The sequence below is a fragment of the Humulus lupulus genome, chromosome 3 (assembly GCF_963169125.1).
Source record: "Humulus lupulus chromosome 3, drHumLupu1.1, whole genome shotgun sequence".
In the NCBI taxonomy this organism is placed as follows: Eukaryota; Viridiplantae; Streptophyta; class Magnoliopsida; order Rosales; family Cannabaceae; genus Humulus; species Humulus lupulus.
The window spans coordinates 106,600,305-106,625,801 of record NC_084795.1 but is presented as its reverse complement, the minus strand read 5'-3'; the positions used below and the strand labels follow the sequence as shown (position 1 = coordinate 106,625,801).

The following is a 25,497-nucleotide window of genomic DNA, read 5'->3' as shown; positions in this document are numbered from 1 at the left end:
TATGAAGACGATGAGGATGACAACAATGTTCTAGTCGATAGTGATAGTGATAGTGGTGTCCGTAATGATGTTGTAGTTAGTGATGATGAGGACAGCGATATGTAATTTGAACAAATATATGTAACTTTTTATTTAATTCAATGAAACTTTATTTATTACCATTACTTAATGATAGTATCAGATATACGTACACATGCACCTAGTGGATGCCTTGGGGATAGTCAATGTATTCATGTACTAGTACTCACTTTTTCAAGATATTTGATGAAATATCTTGAAAAAATGAGTATTAGAACAAGTCTGCTTACTATTTCCAAGGGATCCACTAAGTCAAAATAGGGTAGGTTGGGAAAGACCATAAGTAATAAAATGTTAATTTTATAACAAAAAACAATAGACATGCCCCTAGTGGATGCCTTGGGGATAGCAATTGTATTCATGTACTACTCCTCATTTTTTCAAGATGTTTGAGAAACATCTTGAAAAAATGTGGAGAAGTACATGATTGCTTACTAGCTCAAAGGGATCCACTAGGTCGGAATAGGGTTGGTTGGGAAAGACCATAAGTAATAAAATGTTAATTTTATAACAAAAAGCAATAGACATACATAATTTGAATCAGTTAATTAATGAATATTTTAATGTAGAATGGCCGAACCAAGTAATGACACCGGTGGTGGCTCCAAGAGGGGCATGGGAGCTTATTACGGTGCCAATATCGAGAAGGAGCTGGCCACCAAAAAAGTTAGCCATCTGAAAGTAGAGTTTGATGCACAAACTGGAAAAGCTATTCAAATGTACGACAAGTGTTTCAACAATTCCATGGCTCGTTATATGCGTGACACCGTACCCCCAACTACACTAGCTTGGGAACAAGTAACGCCAGCTGATATCCAAGTTATTTAGCATAGGTTATCTGTAAGCATTTTTTAAATCTTTAAGAACTCACTATTAAAGATTTTGTATATCATCATAATATTTTAACAAATTCCAAATTTAATTGTTATTTTAGGACAAATTCATTTATCCAAAAGACAATTCAGTAATCAACGATGTCATGGTAAGACAAATGCTAAAGCATCTAAGTGAATGGCGCCACAAGATGAAGAAACACTGGTAGAGGTTGGAGGAGAGGTGGACAACAAGAGAGCAAAGTCGAAATCTTTTGGGTCGATTAGTTCTTTTGATTGGGAAATTCTATGTGATTTTTGGGCTTCTGATTCTCAACAGGTATACCTTAGTTTTTACAATAATGTTTAATTATAAAAATACAATCTAGATTAATGAGTATTATTTTCTGTTTGATGCGTATATCGAAGAGAAATAAAGAAGCTCGAGCAAAAATGACCATACCGGGAGGGCACGATTCCAAATCCATCGTTACCCATGTTTAGGATCACATGAATTATAATAACGTATATATTTACACTTACGAAAATATTATAAAAGTAACAATGTTTTAATAATTTGTTTTTATAGATCGACCCGTCTACTGGCCAGCTTCCAAGCATGATCGACACATTTGAGCACCTCCACCAGAAGAAGGATAAGTGGATTAGCGATGAAGCGCCGACAAAACATGTAAGTTGCCTAACCTTAACTAATTTATGATCATTTAACTTTAAAAAAGTTTAGTAAAAAAAGTTATTTAAAAACTACTTTTACCGGCGCAAAATTACGACAGTAAAAATCTCAATGTTTACCGGCGCAAAAACGCGCCACTACAGATATCCACCATTGGCGGCGCAATATTGCACCCCTAAAAGCAGCATCTTTTGCCGACGCAAATTTGCGCCGCTAAAAGTGTTTTCCACAATCCCACGAAATTTTTTTTCGTCGGCGCATCCTTATTTTTCCTAGTGCAGTTTTGTGTCACTAAAAGATACATTTGTCGGCGCTGTACGTTTTGCGTCGGCAAAAGTCCCAAAGCTAATAAAATATATTTTTAGATTTGTTTAATTTTTAGGATTGTGCTATTATTTTAATTTTATTAGCTTTAGATTTTATTAAGTTTTATTTTAGATTTTAGTGTAATCAATTAAGTTTAGGAATTTAGTTTCAATTTTTAATATTTAAAATTAATTTATTATAATTTTAAATTCAATATATAATTTTATTATAATTTATATATAAACAGATCTGATTTACCCAAAAAAAAAATTCAATATATAAGTAAAATTTTCTTATTAATTTTTAATTTAATAATATTTTATTTCAAATTATTAAATCAACTCATTTGTAAAAGTAGATGCATTTTGGTCATTTTTAAAAAAAGTTTTACCAAAATCGAACTCGTGGTATCATTTTGTTTAAATTTGCAAAACACAATGTTTGAATTGTCATTAACGAAATAGAAGGTTGGATCGATAGCTTTTGCCGAACACAAAGATTAAAATGGTGTTTGCCCTTAATTTATTCATTTATTTTTATAGTATTGAAGTAAAACTTCACTAGCTAAAGAAACAATCAAACCGCACCCTGTCGATGAAAAGTAAGAAAATATATAAAGTTGAGATAAATTTTTTAATCATATTTAAATTTATGCAGGCACAACTCATTATTTTACTTCAGAGTGTGAAATCAGATCTGTCATTTTGGAAAATACAAGACATTTAATTATACAGAATTCTAAGTTGGCCAATAACATAAATAAATTATGATAAATAAGTTTAATATTATTTATTAATTTTTCAAAAGATTATAATGATACTTAGTTTGATTTATTTTGCATACCTTTTTTTTTTTTCTTAAATACACACTCTGTAAAATAATCAAAACTCTTAGTCTTTGACTGTGTGTCAAAATATTTTTGTACAAGCACCAGATAAAGGAAGAATTAGGAATCTATTTCCGTAGGTATTTATACTTTTAATTTTGAGTGGCTTTGATCTATTTTTTTCCTTATTTTTTTATGTATATTTAAAAAAAATAATAAAAAAAGAGCTTTAGCCTCCAAATTACAACAATGTTTCGATATAATTTTTTCTTTTATAAAAAATAGAAGTTACTGTAACTAAAAGCCCGATCGAAGTAAACATCATCACAAGCAATTTTGAAAAGAAAATTCCGCAACATGAATAGTGCTTAAGAGAGTAATTATTAATAATCTATGTATAAAATTCACGCTTGATGAGTTAATTAAATATTATGAAACTTATTAATTGTTTTTATAAGCTGTAGGGATATCTCACGTGGCCTCCATAATTTATAGTAGATTTTTTTAATATTAATTATTATTTATTTCAATATAAAGGTTCTATTGACAATAAAGGGAGTAGAACAAACTATATGAACAGATAATATGCTAAGAAGGACAAAATCACATGTTTACGCCAAATGTTTGATTAATTTAATTGAACTACTAAAACTGACTTGTACGCAATTGTATACACGATCGACCTAAGCATTACGCAATGTGATCATAGATAACATAACTACAACTACTATCTCTTATATTTTATTTAGTTCTTTTTTCTCTCTCGTTCATAATATACTACTATTGAATTTGTCTCTAGCTTGCCTTTTATTTAAGTCGTGTTTTTTTTAGTACATTATACCACAACTTGTGGATCGCTAATCCAGAAATAAAATATAAATTATTTTTAATTAGTTTAGTTTTAATGAAAGAAAAAAAATACAAAACAAAATATATAAGTATGTTGGAGTCTGACAAATATTGTGAGCAATAATGTGAAAGTTTGAACTTGTCCAACAAGCTAGCTAGTGGGTATGTCGTGATCTAAATAATAATATAATGGAAATAGTAATTAAATAATTAGAGTCTAACAATAAGGCAACAATGTTTATTTAATACCATTTATAGTTTTGTTATATTTTAGCCTAGTAGTTACTTAAAATAATAATTAAATATGTATGTCTACATATAACTAACTTAATTGATGATGGTATAAATGCAAATGTGTAGAAAGAACCACGAACTTTCACGTTTTTCCATATAGATATGTTTTGTGTGTATGGCTGGTTCTCAATCCTCATGCATGATGATGACTAAGTAGGAATGTAACAGTGGCCAAACATTTTGTCTTATTAAATTAATTACGCTACCAAACTATGTTTGTAAAGTTGATTAAGTAAAGGTTAAACTAACAATATTGTGAAGAAAAAAGAAAACATCAAAATGTGTGAAGTAAAAGGCATATAACTGTCTCAAACAAAGTTTAAATTAAGGAATTGAACGAACGAGGAAGCAAATGGAGACGCAAACGTAGGAGGATGTTGTAGTAATATTATTTATATAATACACGACTATTTGGTGGGGTATATGCTTCAAGGAGATTCCAACCTTAAGGGTTTTGTTCCATTTTTGGCTTATAAAAGAGAGCTAGGTATTCGTATGAACTTCATATTCTCATCATAATATCCCATCATCAAAAAGCAAACTCTTTAATTAAAGGTTGTTGATATATATATATACATACATATATATAGAGAGAGAAAGTGTTCAAGTACTACTAATAATTGCAATAATATTACCATGAGAAACAACAGCTCAATAGTGTTGATCATCAAGCTATTAATCTTACAATATCTCTCAGTCCTTTGTGTTTCAGAAGATAACTTTGATTTCTTCTACTTTGTCCAACAAGTAAGTATGAATTAATTATTATCATGTTGCATATATATCTTTAACTAATAATATATATTAATAATCTCGATTGCTTCTTCTGTATTTTTCGATCTCCCTCGTCACTCTCTCTTTGATCTTTTACTATTCAATATTTCTTTGTCCTAAATTCTTCTTGAATACATATAAATATGATATTAAAATCTTTATTAGGAATCAGTTAGGTTGATTAAGTTAGGATAGTTTGTTATGATCTGTTATTAAGTTAATTAATTTGTTCTCTATTCAGTTGTAACTAACTAGACTAATTGTAACTCAGCCTATATATAAAGGCTCTCCATGTATATCATTCGAGACACAGTGAAATGAAATAATCTCTTTCATCCTCAAAGACTAACAATTTATATTGATATATATATAAATAATTAATAAATACATACGCATTCAGTGGCCAGGAGCATATTGTGATACAAAGCAGCATAGTTGTTGCTACCCAAAAACAGGAAAGCCAGCAGCAGATTTTGGAATACATGGGATGTGGCCAAACTACAACGATGGTTCATGGCCATCGAACTGTGATCCAGATAGCGTCTTCTCTATACATGAGGTATTATATATACCCCAATCTCATCTATATACACCCACACATATATTCATATATAATAAACTATATGGTAACTCATATATATTTATATTCTTGTCCCTGCTTTTGGTGCAAGTCTTTTTATTTATTATATGAATATTAAAGGAACCAATCTTATCTTGTAAATAGAAGGAAGGTGATGCACATTCTACTAATTTTATTTTTTAAATATAAAGCCCCGTAAATTCAGTAAAAGGTAATTTAACCTATGTACTTTCTGCATCGGCGGGTCCAGAAAAAATGAAATAAAAATAATAATAATGCTTCTAAACTGGTTATCAATAATTTGTTTAGAGTAATTAATTTTGTGTTTCAATTAATTTAATCGGATAAAGAAGACTGTATAATATATTTTAAATGTTTATTGCGTACGTACTTAGATATCAGACTTGATGGGCCGTCTGCAAAAGGAATGGCCATCCGTAAGCTGCCCCAGCAGCAATGGAAACCGATTTTGGTCACACGAATGGGTAAAGCATGGGACTTGTTCCGAGCAAGAACTAGATCAGCATGATTACTTCGAAGCAGGTCTCAAGCTCAAGGAAAAAGCCAACCTACTCAATATCCTCAAAACTGCAGGTATAAATATATATATTATTTATATATAAGCATTAATAATGTTAATTGAATATGTTTTTTTTTTCTTTTGTGGATTGTACTAATTAATTTGACGTTGTTACAGGTATTGAACCAAATGATAAATTTTACAGCTTGGAGAGTATTAAAGAAGCTATAACAGAGGGAGTTGGGCATGCCCCGGGAATAGAGTGCAACAAGGATTCAGATGGTAATAGTCAACTTTACCAAGTTTATTTGTGCGTCGACACTTCTGGTTCTGACTTCATTGAGTGTCCCAAGCTTCCAAGAGGAAGATGTGCAACAACTGTTCAGTTCGCCAAATTTTAACGCCTTCTATTCCAGACTGCCTAATTTTATTCTCTACTTTTCTTCTTCTCAAATAAAACCACTTTTTTCTAATTATTTTCAATTGAATAAATGGCTAGTTCTTTTCTTTTTCGTTAAATTCGATCTTAATGAGATATCTGCTGTTGCCCTTTAATGGGCTCAACTTTTGGGTCCAACAAACCAAACACGGATTCTTACTCAGTAGGTGAAACACTTAATTTCGTATTTTTTTTATGGGATTTTTAATAGTGTGCAAAAATATGGTTTTTTTTCAAAAAAAAAAAAGTTAATCTATGGCTTTTTTTTAAGAATTTTCACTTTTATGGATTTATTTTCCCATATTTTTGTATAAAAGTTGATTTATGCCATAGTTTTACTCTTAATCAAATTTGGAAGGGTATGTTTGTAATTTGATTATTATTTTTTTTTTGTTATTTGTTTTTTATATTGTTTTTATATTACTAATTTTATATTAAATTTTTCTTTGGTTGTTTTGTAATTTTTTTTTTTGTAATATGAATTGTTTTTAAAATTATTATTTATTTATTATAAACATGTTTTTTTTAAGATTGTACGTTTTTTTTTTCAAATCCTGGGTAGGGTAACCAGTTACTTGATTGATCTTAAAAAAAAATCATAGAGCTAGGTTAAATAACATGCACCAGGAGGGGTAACCAGTTATCCTGAGATGACTAACTTTCTGTCATAAGAGGGGTAACCAGTTACCTAAGAGGGGTGACGAGTTACTCATATTAAATATGAAAAGAAACATCAAATTTGAATGAAAAATTGGAAGAACACTTCATTAAAAAAGGAAGAAGAAGTAACTATGATTTTAGTAACATAAGTAATTAGTTACCATAAAGAAACCATAAATATACACACACCAGAACGTGAAAGTAACCAGTTACCCTCAGAAATATACACACAAAGAATGTGAAGGTAACCAGTTACCCATTCACGTTTTCATATTTTTATTAGTTTTATTTCCAAATTTTGGTATTCCTATAAGTGTTACAGTAAAAAGAAAATACTGAAAAAAAATTATTTGAATTTTTTTTACATATAGTGGAAAAAACTATAAAAAAAATTACAATAATAAAATATAATAAATAAAAAAAATAGTAGAATAATTATGTAATGTTAAAATATATGTGTGAAAAAAATTAAAAAAAAAAGAAATAGAATGAGAAAAGAATAAGTACAAAAATGAAAAAAAAAAATGAAAAAAAACAAAAGAAATGATGAATGAAAAAAATAGATGAATAAATAACAATGAAAAGAAGTAGAAGAAAAATAATGGAAAAATGAAAAGAAAAAAAATATGAATAAAAAAATTGGTAGAAAAAAATAAAAAAAAATGGAAGAAGAAGAAAAGAAGCTCATATGTGTGAAAAAAGAAAAAAAAAATAGAAGGAGAAAATAATAAATACAAAAATGAAGAAAAAATAGAATAAAAAAACTGAAAAAATATGAAAAAAAAAACAAAACAATACAAATGAAAGAAAAAAATAGATAAAAGAATAAAAATGAAAAGAAGAAGAAGAATAATGAAAAAATGGAAAGAAAAAAATTAGTAGAAAAAAAAAGGAAAAAATGGAAGAAAAAACAAGTAAGGAAAAAAAAGAAAAAATAATTAAAAAAATGATGGAAAAAAAAATTAACTTCAAAATCAAAGAAAATATAACTATAATAAAAAAAAATTTGACATTTCCATATTTTAGTTAGCTACTAATTGTGTTTCCCATACTTTAACTTTTTCTTTAATAAATTTCTCATACAAATTAAGAAAAGTCTAACTCCCATATTTTTGCATATTGATGGTATAAAAGCCATATTTTTGAAAAATTCCCTTTCTTTTAATCAGTTTTTGGTCGCTAAATTTTTTTTTTCAAAAATACAATGTTCAGTTTTTTTTTTCCTTTAAAAAACACTATGTTTGGAACTTATACAATTTCTTTAGTTGCTGAAACCAAATTTTCTACAACATGTACCATTTTTTATGTAACTGCAGCCAAAATCTCTATATTAATATATATATATATATATATATTTTTCCTAAGTAACTGCTATTAAAATATTTGGACTATATGTCAAACAAATTCCAAAGACATCATTTTTAATGAGTAATTACAACAGAGTCTCTAAAATATCACTACAAAAAATATATGTTTTCTAAAAAAAAAACGCTAAGAAAAAATTTGAATGACTCCGAAATATTATATTTAATGCCCACCTGAAAACAATACTCTATTATTGTGGTTTTTTAAAAAAGAACGCTGTGAAAATTAATATGTAGGTAAGGGAGCAACAAAAGTTTTAAGTAGGTGGGAAATTGGTATATACTAAACATTAATCAATCATACATTGCATTTTGAAAACTAACACACTTTTATTTGCTAGGATTGCAACAAAAGTTATTTTGTAAGTATTTCAACAGTATACCAAATCACAGCAAGAGAATAATGTATGAGTAAAGATATGTCTTACCTAAAATATGTATTCAAATATTACACACAGTGACATGTCACTGTTTTTTAAAATAGTAGGTTTCAGTTTTAATAAATGTGATTGATTATGTTAAACTGTCACATCACTGTGTTTAATGTTTGAGTGTATATTTTGGGTGCACATATCATAACTCATAATGTATTAATTTGTTATAAGGTAGACAAAAGATATTTCGAAATTAAATATATTCGAATTTGTTTTACTCCTAAATAATTCTATAAGACAAAAGTTAAATTTATAAATATATAGAGTAAGTATTCAATTGTTACGTCAATATTAATTACCCATGAATAGTTACATCAATTTTAACCATTAAATCTTAAGTTGGGATTACTTTAATAGTTGACCAAAATATTTAATGAGCATTAAATGAATGACTATTAACCTATGTTTACTTGTTGATATATTATTTATTTAAAATATTTTATTTTCTTAAAAATAATTTTCATTAAGATTGTGCCTTATATGAAAAATTAAAATTTTATTTAAACTTTTTAATTATAATTATTATTAATTAGTTTCTAAAAATTCAATTTTTCAACATTTGTATTATACTTTTTTTTGGACGTGATAAAATAATTATTTTGATGATATTATTTTCTCAATTAACTTAAGCTAACTAACATCGTAGACATAAAACACCAAATAACAATCCACCTAAATATTAGATGTTGTACAGTTACACGAACTTTTGCATAGCTAATCTAAGATATATTGATTTTTTTTTACAATTAACTAATTGTTTAAGTTGATTTTTGTAGTATTAGCATTAAGATTTTACTTTTTATCGCATTTTATACAGTGTTAGTGTGTAAATATTTATTAATTTACAAAAATATTATAAAAATATATGATTCGCTATTTATATGTAAGAATATTTAGTTCTTTTTTTAAAAAAAATAATAAGAAAAGAAAAGAAGAATATTGTTAGTTTTATATGAAATCATATATGTTGTAAATCTTCTTCTATGAGCAAGAAAATAAGGTTTTTTTTTACATGAAATGCCATGCTCCCACTAAAAGAGTTCTTGCATATGTACTTTGACCTTAATACTATATTAAACCAAAAAATAAATGACAGACTTTATAAAACACGTTCACCACATAATTTTATTAAAATTTATTTCTCCAATTCTATAAGATTACCATTTATAATTAAATAATTATTTTCAATAAATAATTAAACTAGTTTTACATATTTTAAAATAAAATCTAAATTCTAAAATAAAATAAGAAAATATTAGTTTTATATATTGATAACTTATTTTCTTTTTATAGCAAGAAACTAAAAATGTAAGACGTAGCATTGAAAACTCCTCCAAATATATATATTAATATTGACACTATCATATACTATTTTTTATGGTATTTGCATAAACATATATCATTTTCTAGAAATGTAGTTGCACTCACTATAAAGTAATAAATTTTTTAAAAAGTTGACATTTAGTGACAACTTTGTAGCCACAATGTAATTTTTGTGTGGATAAAAAGATAAGATTAGTTAAAAGATTGTCCATTTCATTGAAAAGGGAAGGAAGACTAGAAAAAATACAAGTAAGAAAGTTGGTGTAGCTGAATGTCTCCTTCTAAATTACAAGACCAAGCCTAAACAACTGGCTTTTTGGGCTGTGTTAAAATTGGTTAAATTCATAGCGTAAGTTGTTTTGCACAAATCCTTAACGATTTCACATAATGAAGATGTGAAATTCGACATTTTGTTGTAGGCATTTAAAAACTATATTTTTAGATCGAAAGTGATATATTAAGGTATCCTAAGGATGTCCAAAAAGTTTGGGAGCATTTGAAAGTGTTTAAGACTAATTTTGAGCATTTGGGATAGGCCTAAGCGTCACTTCCCAAATGGACACTACAACAAAATAGACATTTAATGACTATATGGAAAAGACATTGTAGACATTTAATGTCTCCCCCTAGGGGAGACGTTGTTGGAGGATCCATCTAAAGGTACCCTACGATGACTCCCAGGGGGAGACTTTGTAGACATTCAACGTCTCCCCCTGGGAGTCATCATAGGATGTAGATCGTACACCCTATGATGACTCCCAGGGGGAGACGTTGAATGTCTACAAAGTCTCCCCCTGTGAGTCATCGTAGGGTACCTACAACGTCTCCCCATAAAAGACTTTGTATATATTCAATGTCTCTTAACCCGAGTCATCATTGGTTTATGTATTTTCAAAAAATAATAATTAATAATTAATTAAATATTTATTTTCAGTATATTAATTAATATAATTAAATCTATATTTTTTTAAATGAAATTAAATCTATTAATTAAAAAATATAAATTATATGCAAATTTAAATTCTGAATTTTTATTAATAAAACTGAAATGTGTATATAATTTGTTTTAGCTAACTAAATATACAAAAATGTAATATTTGTTGTTACACATACAAAATGAACAAATATTACACTAGCTAGTTAGACATATAGTAAGATTGAAAAAGTAAACAATAAAAACCTATTTTTTGGGACGATGACATTGAACTATTGGTAGTATATCGTTCGCCCACTATTGTCGCATTTCATTAATTTTTGCTGGTGTATATGACGTAGTGTTTAGCTACAAAAAATACAAAGTAAAATATATTACTTGATTATATATACTTAATAATAAATAAACCATAAATTTTTTATAAATATATATACATACCTCTTTCTTCAAGTAACGTCTAGGTCGTTGATGTTCAATGTAATCCTTCAACATCCTCATCACATTATATTCAAATGTCACATTGTCTGGTTGGTGTGAACACTAATATTTAAATAAAAATACTTAATATAAAGAATATTAGTAAAATTATACTATATATTTTCAAAATAATTGAAGTTGTAGTTACTTACATTAGGTTGCACAATTTCTATATTATTTGGAATCTTGGGATGCTTTGGTAGACTGGTCAGAAAAAGGTTGACCCCATTTTTATATTTCACGGATAACCTATTCGCCGACATCCATTTTCTACCCATATCATCTCCTATGTCTATGAGAAATTAAACAAAAAAACAACTAAATAAGCGTACGGAAAATTAGGCAGCATTTCCCCTATATTAGTAACCTAACCATCTGTCAGTCTAATAAAATCCAATCGAATAAGCACAACACAATACAAATATAATAATAGAATAATAAAATACATAATTCTAGACAAAATCGAGCAGTATTTCCCCTATAATAGTGATCTAACCATCTGTGAAAAACAAGTCAAACAACACACAATAAGTTTCTTCCTTATAGCTCCGCAGCACACAAACAAATTTTCCAGAACCTACTTCACTAAAATACACAGTTCTCAACATTCTGTTATCACCGAAACACACAATTTTAATCTCAGAATCTACTTCACTATGGATGAATATTTAAGATATTTAAACTCTTCTAACAAAAGTTTAATAATACTAAAACAAGAAAGAAGATAATGTATGTACCACTTGCAATTAATAGTCATTGCTAGCAAATATACTTCACTTTGCAAAGAGCGCACTTTGCTATTAAATTCACAACCTAAAAAAGTAAATTAATTAATAAATAAAATATTACTAAACAAACTTCACTAAATAAATAGATTAACAATAACTTATTATTGAAATTTTAGAAACTTAAAAACCTTAAATGTGTGCTTGAAATCGAAAATTTGAGGCAAAAATCTCATAAAATCCCTATTAGAACCACAACTTAAAAATTTAAATTAATTAATTAATAAAAAATTACTAAATCAATAAAATAACATAAATATATATAAATAACCTACTTAAATTTTAATAAAGATTACAAATATAAATAATTTTCTAATTAAATAATAATATAAATTAAAAAAATATAAACATATAAACTTGAATTACTATTTTGTATGTAAAATTAAAATTAAATTATTTTTCTTATTTTAGACAATTATTAAATACATTTTAGCAAAATATATTTACATATATATACTTAACAAACATTAAAAATTAATTAAAAATGAATAATTTTCGGATTAAATGGTAATAAAAGTGTAAAAATAGTAAATAATGTGGTATCATCTTAAAATTAAACAATATAGTATCTCAAATATACATAAAAATTATTTTTTATACTCTAAACTAATATTTTTAATAAAACCCACAAATCATATAAAAAAATGCACAAAAATAATTTTTTTCTACCATTCTAACTATAATACATTGTTTAATCTTGAAATCCTACCTCAAATATGATTTAAATCCACTTTGTTGAGCCAAAAATACCAAAAACCGCAACTCATAAACCCTAAAATCTCAATATCAATTCCTTAATAACTAGAGACAATAAGCATGAAAATTATCCTAACTATTATACAATACTTATAAATAATAAAAACTTACCTCAAATGAGATTTTATAGCCTAAAATCGGCCAAAATTGTAAAAAAAATGGCCCTGAAATCGTCCTTCTTCGCCTCTGGTTCGTGCGCTCGGGGAAGAAGAAATAAAGGCTGAATATATATTAGGCCAAACATTTAACGTCTCCCCTGGGAAGACGTGCCAAACATCTAACGTCTCCCCTGGGAAGACGTTATATGCTCTTACATGTCTGATATTTTATAAATAAATAATTTTACATTCATATTTTTAAATTAACTTCTCCCACCACTTTTAATGACTTACCTTGGTAGTCATCAACAAGAACTTTTAATGACTTACACCATTAGACTTTAAATATCACTGAATACTTTTAATGATTTACCCCATTGGTGTAAGTCATTATAGAGAGTCATTAAAAGTGAAAATTGTTGTAGTGGGAGAACGTCGCTTGAGCCTTAAAGGCCTAGAAGAATCGCAACAAGTGACATGTCGCCTGAGACAGTTGTACGACGTCTGTACAATATCATTTTTTTTGGCTCTAAAACTCAATTTAAGATGCTCTAATCCTATTAGTTAACACTAATTAATGACAATGCCTACACTATAAAATAGTTCATTTAGAGTTTGAGAAGCCTTGATCACATCTCTCTCTCTCTCTCTCTCTCTCTCTCTCTCTCTAAATTCTCTCTCATTAGCTCTCAAATATCACTAATTTTTTCTAAGAAAATCACCAAGATTTGCTTGATTGGTTTATTTTCAAGGCTCGTTAAATCTCACTTCTCATTAAATTAAAGTAGAGGCCCAAGCAACTTTGGGAAAGGCTTTGAAGTAGAGATTTTGAACAACAATCATCAATTGTGGGAATCTTTGGTTCTATGAATTTGGTTTCTCAAAAAAATTTCAGGTTTAGGATTATTTACTTCATCGCATTCATTGTTGAATATTTCTTTTTTGAGTATTACTATTGTAATTAATTGGGTAGTAAAATTATTCTTTCCCAACAAGCTGTTGTATTACCAATTCTAGAAACATTGTTAAAATGACAACAATGTGACGGAGTAGGAGTTCCAAATTTCCCAATTATGAGAGCATCCCTAGAGATCTTGAATAATAATAAGAAATTTGTTAGGAAATATGCCTTTAGAGCATATTTTTCAGAAAAATAATTACTACTCATAATTTTATTTTATTTATATATACATGCCTTATATCATGAAGATCAAACATTATCAATGTGATCTTGAATTAAATGTACACATGTCGATATATATGTAAGATGATTTAATTCAAGATAATAATATAAAAGTGTTTGTAATCGCTAATGACTAAAGTGGGAGCTTTATTAGCTTTATTTAATCAAAATTATGAGCACATTCTGTCTTTTGTTTTACACAGATTAGCTAATAGGAGATGTTTAATGTAGTGACACGAAAGATAGAAGTGTCATATACAATATTGATTGTGTAGGATGACTAGGACACAATGAATATGTACTTTTGATCATCTTTATTAGAAAATAGAAGTTTTACATTAATTACTCGATGGTCATTAAAGATTTGACCTCAATCCTTATGTAAGTAATGAGCTCCTGCTTGTAGTATAATGGCTTTTAACTTATCCAGAAATGTCCATAAAATATCAATGATCATGTTTCTAATATCTTGGAGTCATTGGATTGTAGGTGGCTAGGAACATACTTTACAAATATGGAATCCACTTCTTCCTTGAGTGGGAGTAGATTATTTTTTTCATTTTAGTGTTAATTGAGGACTTGGACATTAATCGCTCAATTTGATGAAAAAATAAATCTTATTTGTAAATTAGTTATAAAATAATGTCTACTAGATGGTCAATAAAAATAAATGATAAAGTTATAATTAGAGAGATACTTTAGACCTTAGACCGTTCTCTAATTATGAACAACTAGTGGAATATTATTGTTGTACCCAATTTCTGAGTAGGCATTAAGAAAGAGGTCATGAGGAGTTACCTCGTCAAAGTAGGCCGGACGATAACTAAGTCGAAAATGGAGAGTTCAATTGTAACGCCCAAACTCCAGGGACCGTTACGGTATGCCTTGTAAACAGTGCTAAACTTGCTAATTGAGTCGTTTGGCCAAAATCGTGTAACTAAGTATGATTAGCGGTTTAGGGATTAAAAACTTTGGATAAGATGTAACGTTTCATTAGAACGTTTAACATACATACTGGGATCCCAAAAGTATAATTTTAGAGTCTACTACAAGAAAATATTTGCAACAGGCCGTTCTAAGCGGTAAAACAGGGTTCAACCCTAGTTCCTCTTTAAACCTTGGCCGTGGCAGACGAGCAGCTGCATATGTACACGTCATCACCTAAGCTCTCCAACTCAAGGATGGTCCAGCTTCCTTTTGCCTTTACCTGCACCGCATAGCACCCATAAGCCGAAGCCCAGCAAGAAAACACAATATAACATGATGTAATATCAACAATGATCATAATAATCATCGAGGACTCTCAGTCCCAATATAAATAGGTGATAGTAGCAACAGTCACAAAAGTGGGTACAACCCCCCTCTAGCCATGGGACGTTAGGGTCACCCGGGCTTAATTGATAAGAGAACCTTTCATAAGTTTGATTAGGATAGGTGTATGGTGAATAGTCACCAACATAACCTTTCCCCATGACCATAGAGTCATAACCTTGGAACAGCGTTCCCTAGCCATGTGACAAACAGTCACCGGGGCCATATGCCCTGGCTTTGATCATCTGGTCTTAGACCAGGCAAGCGCTTATAAGTTCATCAATTTTAGGGTCGGTCCAGCATTAATGCCATAGAGCCATTCAATGCATCTTCATCGATTAGATCTAATCTTCATTCGACCCTGCGTCTTCGATACTCATGCCGTTTCTGACCCTCAGGTTAGTGAAACACGACCAGTGCTCAACCCGTTGTGAGCTTAACTAATAAGTCACAGCCTCACAGACGGATCTGACACCATTGCCGATTCTGACTAATAAGTCAGTGCCATACACAAGTAAGCCATGCCACCAAACATATATCACATGTCCAATATCCATAAACAAGGTATTCAGCATGCTTACTTAACAAGTATTAATACAATTAGGACTATGCACAAACCCAGAGGCACAAGCTCTGAACAACATCATACTCAGTACACAAAGCATGTCCTAATCACATGTTTCTCGTGCATCATATGCATAACACTTAACAGTCCAACATTCACCAACAATAGCCATGCATGTCATGCTTAATAATCAACCAACATGCATCAAGAATAGTCATGCATGTCACATAAACACAGGGTGCAGTTTTCTTACCTCAGAGTCGAGCTAGAATGATTAAAAGAACGACCCTTGAGAACGATCACCTTTTTAGTCCTTTAGCGGTCACCTAGTCATAACCAAATATAGGATACCATCAATAAAAATGATCAACATAGGTTCCCAAACCAATATCTAGCCTCCGGAACATCAATCCACACTTAACTAGGTAGTAGGATCGACCCCGAGGCCTAAGGCCAACATCCCCATGTCAAAAACCTATTTCTGGCCAAAATTGCCCTGATGGGCCGCGGCTCACCATAGCCATGCCGTGGCTCACCCTCACACAGAAGCATAATTCTTCCCAGAAACACACTCATGCCTTGGCACACCATAGACAGGCCGCGGCACATTACGCAAACCAGCAAGCCACCAGCTTGCTTCCCCTGCGTTTCTCCTCGAAACCAAACCTTCAAACCAGTCCCAAACCTCAATCTAACACCAAATCACCCACATCAAAACCTAAGTTAAACAGCAACCAAACTTCCAATAATTCCAACTATTTACCAAGAAATCACAAGCTGAAAGTTTAAAGCCAAAAACAGGGTATACCATGAAACTAATGGCTGGAACTTACCTCAAACTTGATTTTGAATCCCCTTTAATGGTTGAATCAAATCCCTAAGCTCCCACCTTTGATCTCCTAGCTTAACTCCTCAATTTGGGCTCTGAAAATTCAAAGAAAAGCAAAGGGGAAAACATGTACGGGAGAGAAGAAGAAGATGAGGATGGGGCTCTATTTTTGGTTATGTTTTCCACAGCCTACTAACCCATATAAATCCAACCCAAATGACCTAAATACCCCTAGGTCACTTAAGGTTCCTAAAGCCACCCCAAGGGCAAAATTGTCCTTCCAACCTATACCGTTATTTTTAATTAACGCTCTCCAATTCCCACTATCTCAATATTCTCAAATGCCAATAAATCATATCCCATTACCCTTTAATTCTCGGTAATGTTCTAATCATCAAAATGACCCCGAGACTCATCCCGAGCCCTGAACTTAAGCCCGTTATGACTAGACCGAACACTTACACTTCACGATCATCTCATGCCGAATAGCTCGAACCAATCCACCTTATGATGTGGCTATATTAATTAATCACAACCATGCACCCAACATACACAATTACACCCACAGTCTCCAAATTACCAAAATACCCTTATAATTATAATTACTCCCATATACACGCATTTACCATCATATTATAATATAATTCACATGAACATGCATATGATCATTAAATAGCATCATAATTCAATTATGGCCCTCCCGGCCTCCTAATCAAGGTCCTAACCCTTATTAGGAAATTCGGGCATTACATCAATGGACCAGTTTAATTCATATTGGGTATATTTATAGGTGAACTAAAGAGGTTGTAGAAGGCATGTAGAATATTGTTATGGCGGCTCAAGGTAATCAATCTGATTGTGTTGCACTACAATTATCTTATTGTCGGTAGGAAGTGCTGGTTTTTTATTACATGTAATTGAGTACAACAGAATATATACATCTCATCTAAAAATATTAATAATCAAAATATATAATTTTACATGAGAAAGATTTCATTCTAGCAACCATAACTAGAATGAGACATTTTTCATATATGTGGATCTATTAAAAATTAAATAAAACATATAAACAACTTTATACCTCTTGTAGAGCAGATCTAGGCTTGAAACTCCTTGTTCTTGAAAGTTTGCTTCCTCACCCCTTGTCTTCCAAGGTATGTCTCGCACAATACAATGATGAGTGTGGTCACCTTTGTCAATGGTGAATTCTTTAATACACACTTTGGTATCTCAACTCATAAGAGTGTGTATGCTTTGTAGAAATCAACACACAAAGCTTACTTTTTCTCCTTCTTTGGGCATGAGCCATAGGGAGAGGAAAAAAAATTCAACTTGAGCTTCCTCCAATCCCAACTTTAGACCAACTCCTCTTGATTATCAAGCTGAATTCTCACAAAACCAGCCATAACTATCCTTAAACTTCCATTCTTACTTTCTAAAATCAAGCTTAAAACTCAGTAAAACAAGAGCAATTCTTACCTCAGAACAAATCTTGATTCTTGTTTGGCTTCAATTACTTCAAATCACCTTGATTCCTCTCCTAAATCTCATAATTCCCAACTCCCTTCCTTTCTTCCTTTTCTTCCATTTTCCTCTAGGTTTCTTCCAATTTCAGCACAAACAAAGCATATGACTAAGTATAATACGTATTCCCTTTTTCCTTCAGCTAAATTAATCTAAATCCCTGCCAAATTACTATCCTATCCTCCCATAGTTATCCTCTCCTAACTAAACCTTAAGGGCACTCTTGTCCTTTAACTTATATTACAATTCTACCATTTTCCCATCTAAACTTGTTACTCTCAGCGGTTACTAATGGTTACTCAGGTTACCTAATCACCAGTAACCATTAACCACAAATCCTCAACTCAACTCACAAAATTCCCCACAGTACCCCTAGGCTCCTCCCGAGCCGGGTATAAAATCCCGTTGTGACTTTTGAGTTATCTAGCTCTCTAGGACCGTCTCGGCACGTGCATCGTATTAATATCACCACACCCACGTGGTACAAACCACATAATACAATTATCACATTTATGCCCTCAACGGGCTAAGATTACCAATTTACCCCTAACATGCAAATGGGATCCACATGCATATTTATACCACCTAAACATGCACTCTAATCACATATTCATTCAAATTCATATATTAACATGTTAATTCACTTATTGCCCTCTAGGCACGCTAATCAAGGTCCTAAACCTTATTAGCAACTTGGGGTGTTACATTTTACCTCCTACACGCTTAGTTCTAAGTTTCTTAGTTCTAGTTTGAAGCTAAGGAAGTCTACACAAAGCTAGTTCTACAAGAGGTAAAAACTAAACTTTCTCTTGTCAATGTTTGAGTTTGGTTAGTTTGTGTCTTTTGATGAGATTGTAAGTTTATATAATCTGATTTTTGGGTTTTTGGGAAGTATTAATATGTAGATTAAAGGTTGAGAGAAGGAATTAAAGTGCTAGAGGTCACTAAAGTTCAATCCAAGGTCTACAAGAGGTATATGGTCACCTCCAATATGTTTATGATTGAGTTTTTGATAAATCTGCCATATTTGAGTTCTTTGATGTGTTTATATCAATTTTTGGAACTTTAATAGTTGGATTATCATACATGCATGGGTGATTGGATAATTGTTAGTGATGAAATCCAACATTCCATAGGCAAACCTATGATTTTATGTAAGAAAATATTTAAGACTTGATTTCCAATGAGTCATGCAAAATTTTTATGAATTTTTTCCAAAATTTCTGCATTCCATGTTATAATTGAAGATGTGTAGATGTTAAGAGTGTGTAGAAACATTCAAAAAGGCTTTGAAATAACCAAGTTATAATTTTTGCAAAATTGGTGTGCAATCTGGAAAATAGTTTTTCAAAAACAGGGTGAACAACTGACTATGGATAGTGAATTTCATGGTCAAATTAATGTATTTTTTGCTGATTATTGGAATGAATATTATTTTGATATTTTTAAAGCAATTGGTAAAGTTTCAAGGAAAAATATTTAAAAGGTTGTGGGTTATGAACTTTCAAGTTAGATAAAAATTTATGGACAACCAAGTTTGGGCACCCATTTCACTAAGTAAATTTTTTTCCAATCACCTAAATTTTTATAAGGATAATTTTTAAATATCCTAGTATAGGCCTTAGCAAATTCATACCTAAATAATGAACCAAATAGATTTTATAAATTTCCAAAGTTCACTAAAAAGATTGGTCTTTTCCTGAACAGTTTTGAAAGAGGACTTTTGGAAATAGTTTTCACCAAGTAAAATTGATTGTTTTTGTGTGAAATTTTGCAAGGAACTTCTTGGAATATCCAAGTTTAGTTTTGCAAATTTTGAGAACTTTTTAAGTTATATTTTTCAAAAAATAATTTTTTAAACTAGGCTACTTAGAACCTAAAATTTACAAAGTTTACACTTAGGAAAAAATGAAAATTTCTTTAAAGTGTTTGGCCAAAAAAATGTATATTAATCTTGGTAATTATAAAATTGGCTTTAACACACTAAATAATTATTGAAGTTAATTTTAATATTAGGAAATTAATATTTTCATCAATAAATAGAGTTCGTTTAAGAAAATTAAAAATGGTCCAAAACCCTAATTTTTCAAAGAAATGAATTAAGCTATCTTTTTAAAATTAAAACAACTTTCTCTTCATTTTCCTTAAAAACAAACTAAACCTAATGAATATTTTTATAATTATTTCTTAATCAACTAAATTAGCTTAATTTATCATAGTTTACGATTTAAGTAAGTTTACCAAAAAGTATGGAATTTTTGATAACTTAGCAAAGAAAGGATAAAAATTGGTAAGGCTTAAAAGCTTCTGAATCTATATTTTCCTAGCTAGGTTCGATAATGAAAAACAGAGTGATAAATTTCATAAAAGCCAACTTTGAAATAACTAGATCCATTGAGAGAGTTTTCCAAAATCCTTAAATGTCATTATGGCTTAAAACGTGTGAGGATAAAAAAATACCCTAGTGGGTATTCGATTGTGACCTTAATTCCCAAAGTAATTTAATATACTATAATGCAATAATTAATCTGAGAACATTGTATGCTAGTTACATTGTTGGCTAACAAGATAGGATTCTCCATGGGAAGATTGTCCGTGCATAGCAAAGGAAAAATGGTAAGTCAGTCTGTGATTTACTTGTCTACAACATGAATGAGCTAGTGTATTGCTTGCTAGAAGTAGGGCTTATGCTAGTTAAAGAGTGGGCTCATTTAGAGACAATGTCTAGGCATCGCTTACACTTCATGTGAGATAAGTATGCCCTGGGGAATGCTTATGCTCTGTTGTGAGATATTTTGTATTGTGGTTTGGATTACACCTGAGACCCTCGAGATAAGTATGTTATGGGGAATGCTTATGCTTTGTTGCAAGATGTTATGAATTGAGGTTCGGTTCACATAAGAGACCCTTAAGGTAAGTATGTCCTGGGGAATGCTTATGCTTAGTTGTGAAACATTATGTATTATAGTTCGTGTCATCCCATCTGTAGTGCACCAAATTTTTTTTTTAGATTATTTAAATTTTTGTGATTTATTTTATTTAAATGTTAAGTGTGATGAATTGTTTTATTTAAATGTTTTTTATTTTATTTAGTTGTTGTTTGTTTAATTGTTAGAATTGTTTGGTATAATCTTTTGAATTTAAAATTTGTTAATTGTTTGTTTGGTTAATTAATTTAATAAGTGAATAATTGTGTAACATGTTTATTTTTCTATTAGTGTTATATTTTAAATAAGTGTGATAATTGAGGTAATTATGTGAGTTATGGTTGAATGCACTAAGGTGCATGGTAGATAGTGATGCACCCTAGTGTTTTAGTGTGTGCTAGTATATGGTAATAAGGTGCACATGTGTGGATTTTCTACACATTTTATAATTGTCATTTATTGATATTTTTGGGTAGTTTATTTTAATAAGTAGGAAATTAAATAAAAAAAAGAAAATAAAGGATATGGAAAGAGGGTGGACGTGTAGTGTAAGATATTAGGGGATTGTTTGATTTTTTTTCCATTGTTCTTTTAAGAGAATAAAAATTTAATTGGATGAGGATAGACATTTTGGAAAACTATCATTTGACTCCAATCTTTTTAATAAAAGAAAAATAAAAAGGAATTATGAGAAAATAAAATAGAAAAAAGGAAACTTACCATTTTGTGTTGGTGAGGCTTTATTGAGAGAGTTGAATAAAGGGGAAAGGAAAGGAAGAGAAGGGCATTCTTCCTTGTGGCTGCCGTGACCTAGAGAGAGAGAGAGAGAGAGAGAGAGAGAGAGAGAGAGAGAGAGAGTGGCGTGTAGAGAGAGAGGGAGAAGAAGAAAGAAAGGAAGAAAGAAGAAGAAGGTGAAGAGGAACCCAGTTTAGAGTATGTTTTCTTGTATTTTTGGTTTGTCAAATCTCTTTTCTTGATTATATGTTATTGACTTTGTTTATTTGTTGTGTGTGATGGGATTCTTTCTCCTCCTCATGGTGGTTTTCAAATAAAACCCTAGGCTTGAACAAGGGGTGTGAAGTTTGGGTGTTGATCATATTGTGTTCTTGATTTACAATCAAGAGAGGTAATGGCCTTTCTTAGCCTATATATTGGTTTTGATGGGTTTATCTTTGAGGTTTTTGATGGTGATGCTAATGGTTGATTATTGTAGGATTGATGATTGTGATTTGTATTTTTAAGAGAATATGATTTGTTTAAAAAGGGTTCATGGGTATGATTGAGAAAATGGATTTGATAGGGTTTATAATGAGGATATATGTTATGTTTATATTGCTATGGTTATATTTTTAATCTTTGATTTATGTAAATGGTAAATGATGATTTTAGAAATATGATAAGAAATATGTTAGGATTGTTGTAAGGCATGTTTATGAGATATGGTGTTTATGAATTTATGTATGTTATTGCCATTGTTATTGTTGTTGGATTTCATGTGTAGATTCAATGGAATAGAAAAAAAATTGGTTTTATAAGATTTCATGTGAATATGTTAGTAATATTCTTAGAATTATGTATATAATAAGAGTATGATGAGATTTTGGACATGTATGATTTTATGTGAAATTTTTGGGATAAAAGATGAATCTCATGTGAAATTAAGCTCGCTGATTTTTGTAAATAATTGGGTAAAAGTTTGATTTAAAAATGATTTGCATGCATAAGTAATGTCCTTGATATTATGTTAATTTTATGAAATTAAAAAGGGGATTTTAAGCCTCATTAAAATGATATTTTACTCAAATAATTACCTACAGAATTTTTATTGAATTTTTGAGAAAATATGAGTTTTTAAATTGAATATGGTGATTTTTAAAGATAAAAATAGTTGCTGAAATTTTTGTAAGAAAATGTGAAGTGAGTTTCACTAAAATGAATTTGATGAGTTTTTGGAACAAATTATTTTCCTAAGTTATAGTAATATTGAAAAATAGTATTTTAAAATGGTAGGAATGCATATTTTGATAAGTTATGATTTTCCTTTATTTTAATTGAGAAAAATATTTAGATTCTTTTTATTTGTGAGTTTTGAAGAAAATAAATGGTGGCTGAAAGTTTGTTTTAAAAAGGTTAAAAATGGTTATTTAATTGTCACATATGGATTTATGTTATATAAAACTAGGTCTTAAATAATTTAAATAAAAATATATTTTCCACACTTAAAAATATATTTTCTCACATCATTTATGTAACACAATGATAAAATTTATTTTTTCTAAAGAAACATATTAAAAATAGGTATTTTAATTCATTCCAAGCTTTTTGGTTAATTCTTTGTAATTTGAGATTAATGAATGAAATTGCCACATATTTTATTTTTAAGCTAAATCAAATTATTTTATAAAATAAAATAATGTTTTGAGAAATTTAATCAACTTAGAAATTTTAAGAAAAATAAAGCATGTTATATGTCTATTGATTTTAAAACAATAAAAGTAAGAAATGTAGAATTATCGTTTTTAAAACGTCTCTATTACACAATGTTCCCACGTATGCATGTTACATGCAACTCCACTTTTACGTCCAAAATTATGTTTATTATTCAACTATGTGGTTTTTATAAAAGGGTCATGCATGTAAAATAGGTAAAATGAGCATTATTCGTTTATGGCTTTATGTGTAGTTAAGAATAATTGCATGTTATGTGTAACTGTTATTATGTGTGCATGGCCCATGCACACATGAGTTGTATGGAAGGGAAAAATAGTAATTTTATGAACCTAAGAAATGTTGTTTTGATTATGATATAGACTCGTTGAAAGATTGTGAAATTTCTTAGCTTGGACCTGAGGTAAGGAAGTTGGATAGATTCTATGATTTTATGCTATGAATGGTAGGACTGTTGTATGAATGAATTGTTATGAAATATGAATGCCATAATGTGATGATATGTTGAATATGATATGTGTATGGATGTTAGATACATCAAACAAGTTACGATGTTAGATACATCAAACAAAATTACGATGTTAGATACATCGAACGAGTTACTATAGCTAAAGACGTAACTCCTAGGGCGGACACGCCGAGGTTATTCATGGACCAGAGACTCCTATTTACCTCATAGGGTGACATGGACAACTAGCGATCCATGCTCATCATGTATGCTGTATGTTTGTGATATGATGATATGTTACGATTATGTTATGATATGATGATATGTTACGATTACGTTATGATATACCATGATGTTTTAGATGAACGTTAGTGTTTGTATTTGTTGTATTCTTTCTTGCTTATTTGTTTGTACTTCCTTACTGGGCTTTTAGCTCACCCCCCTTACTTTCCTTCCAGGTATCAAATAGGATTTCTTTATGGCACGCGTGGTGACGTGAGGAGTTCTATCATCATGGGGTGTATGGCGTGGGGTAATCCTATGGACGAAAAAACGATCATCGTAGAACGCCATTTAAATTATGTTTTGTTTTAAGAGACTTTCCTAAATTATCAGTGGGACTCAGTTATTTAATTTTGTTTCTTTTAAACTTTGCATAAAAATTTATGTTTTCTTTTAAAACTAATGGCGCCAACTTGCATGGTTTTAAGCAAGTCCCCACTGAGACTTTGATAATGAGTGGTATTCTTTTACAAACTATGTTATGCAAATGTTTTATAAGTATTAGCTTAGGGCGTTCTTTACACCGTGACTCTCAAGATAAACACTAGGTAACTTAGGAGTCTAAACGATCTTAGGGGTGCTTATGCTCCATTGTGATATGGTAGGTTCGCGACCAAGAGAATTGGCCAGGAGATAAGTATACTGGGTATTAGAGGATTTAAACAATCCTAGGGGTGCTTATGCTCCATTGTGAAATGTTATTTTATTGGTTCGGTTAGCTACCGTGGCAATTGGCCAAGAAGGTAAGTAGGCCAAGTAGCCTAAGAGTCTCTATGAGCCAATGTGGATTCTCTAACCCGTGTTGTTTGAAATTAGTGTAAATGCCCTAGGTAACCGATGGTTACCCTCGAGAGGGATTCTTGAATTAGATATTAGTGTAGGGCCTTGAGTTTCCACTGTGAATTGAGTTGAGATACTAGAGGGATACCTTGGTAACTTCTGAATTGGCTTCTAGGTCAATTCTGTTATTGGATGTT

The 25,497-nt window shown here is 30.2% G+C and overlaps 1 protein-coding gene across 1 annotated transcript; it reads left to right on the top strand.

Annotated features, from left to right (window-relative positions):
- Positions 1 to 4,138: 4,138 nt before the first annotated feature.
- On the top strand, positions 4,139 to 6,252 carry LOC133823040 (ribonuclease 3). The gene is made up of 4 exons (XM_062255620.1): positions 4,139 to 4,606; positions 5,034 to 5,192; positions 5,609 to 5,807; positions 5,911 to 6,252. Exons 1-4 carry the CDS (start codon positions 4,496 to 4,498, stop codon positions 6,132 to 6,134), a joined length of 693 nt encoding a protein of 230 aa, XP_062111604.1. The 5' UTR covers positions 4,139 to 4,495; the 3' UTR covers positions 6,135 to 6,252.
- The last annotated feature ends 19,245 nt before the right edge of the window (positions 6,253 to 25,497 follow it).

What these genes read in the sequence shown, in the direction of transcription:
- LOC133823040 (XM_062255620.1), top strand. Translation starts at nt 4,496, where the DNA reads ATGAGAAACAACAGCTCAATAGTGTTGATCATCAAGCTATTAATCTTA. An exon ending in GCGTCTTCTCTATACATGAG is followed by an intron (nt 5,193 to 5,608) that starts GTATTATATATA and finishes GTACGTACTTAG; the next exon opens with ATATCAGACTTGATGGGCCG. An exon ending in CAATATCCTCAAAACTGCAG is followed by an intron (nt 5,808 to 5,910) that starts GTATAAATATAT and finishes ACGTTGTTACAG; the next exon opens with GTATTGAACCAAATGATAAA.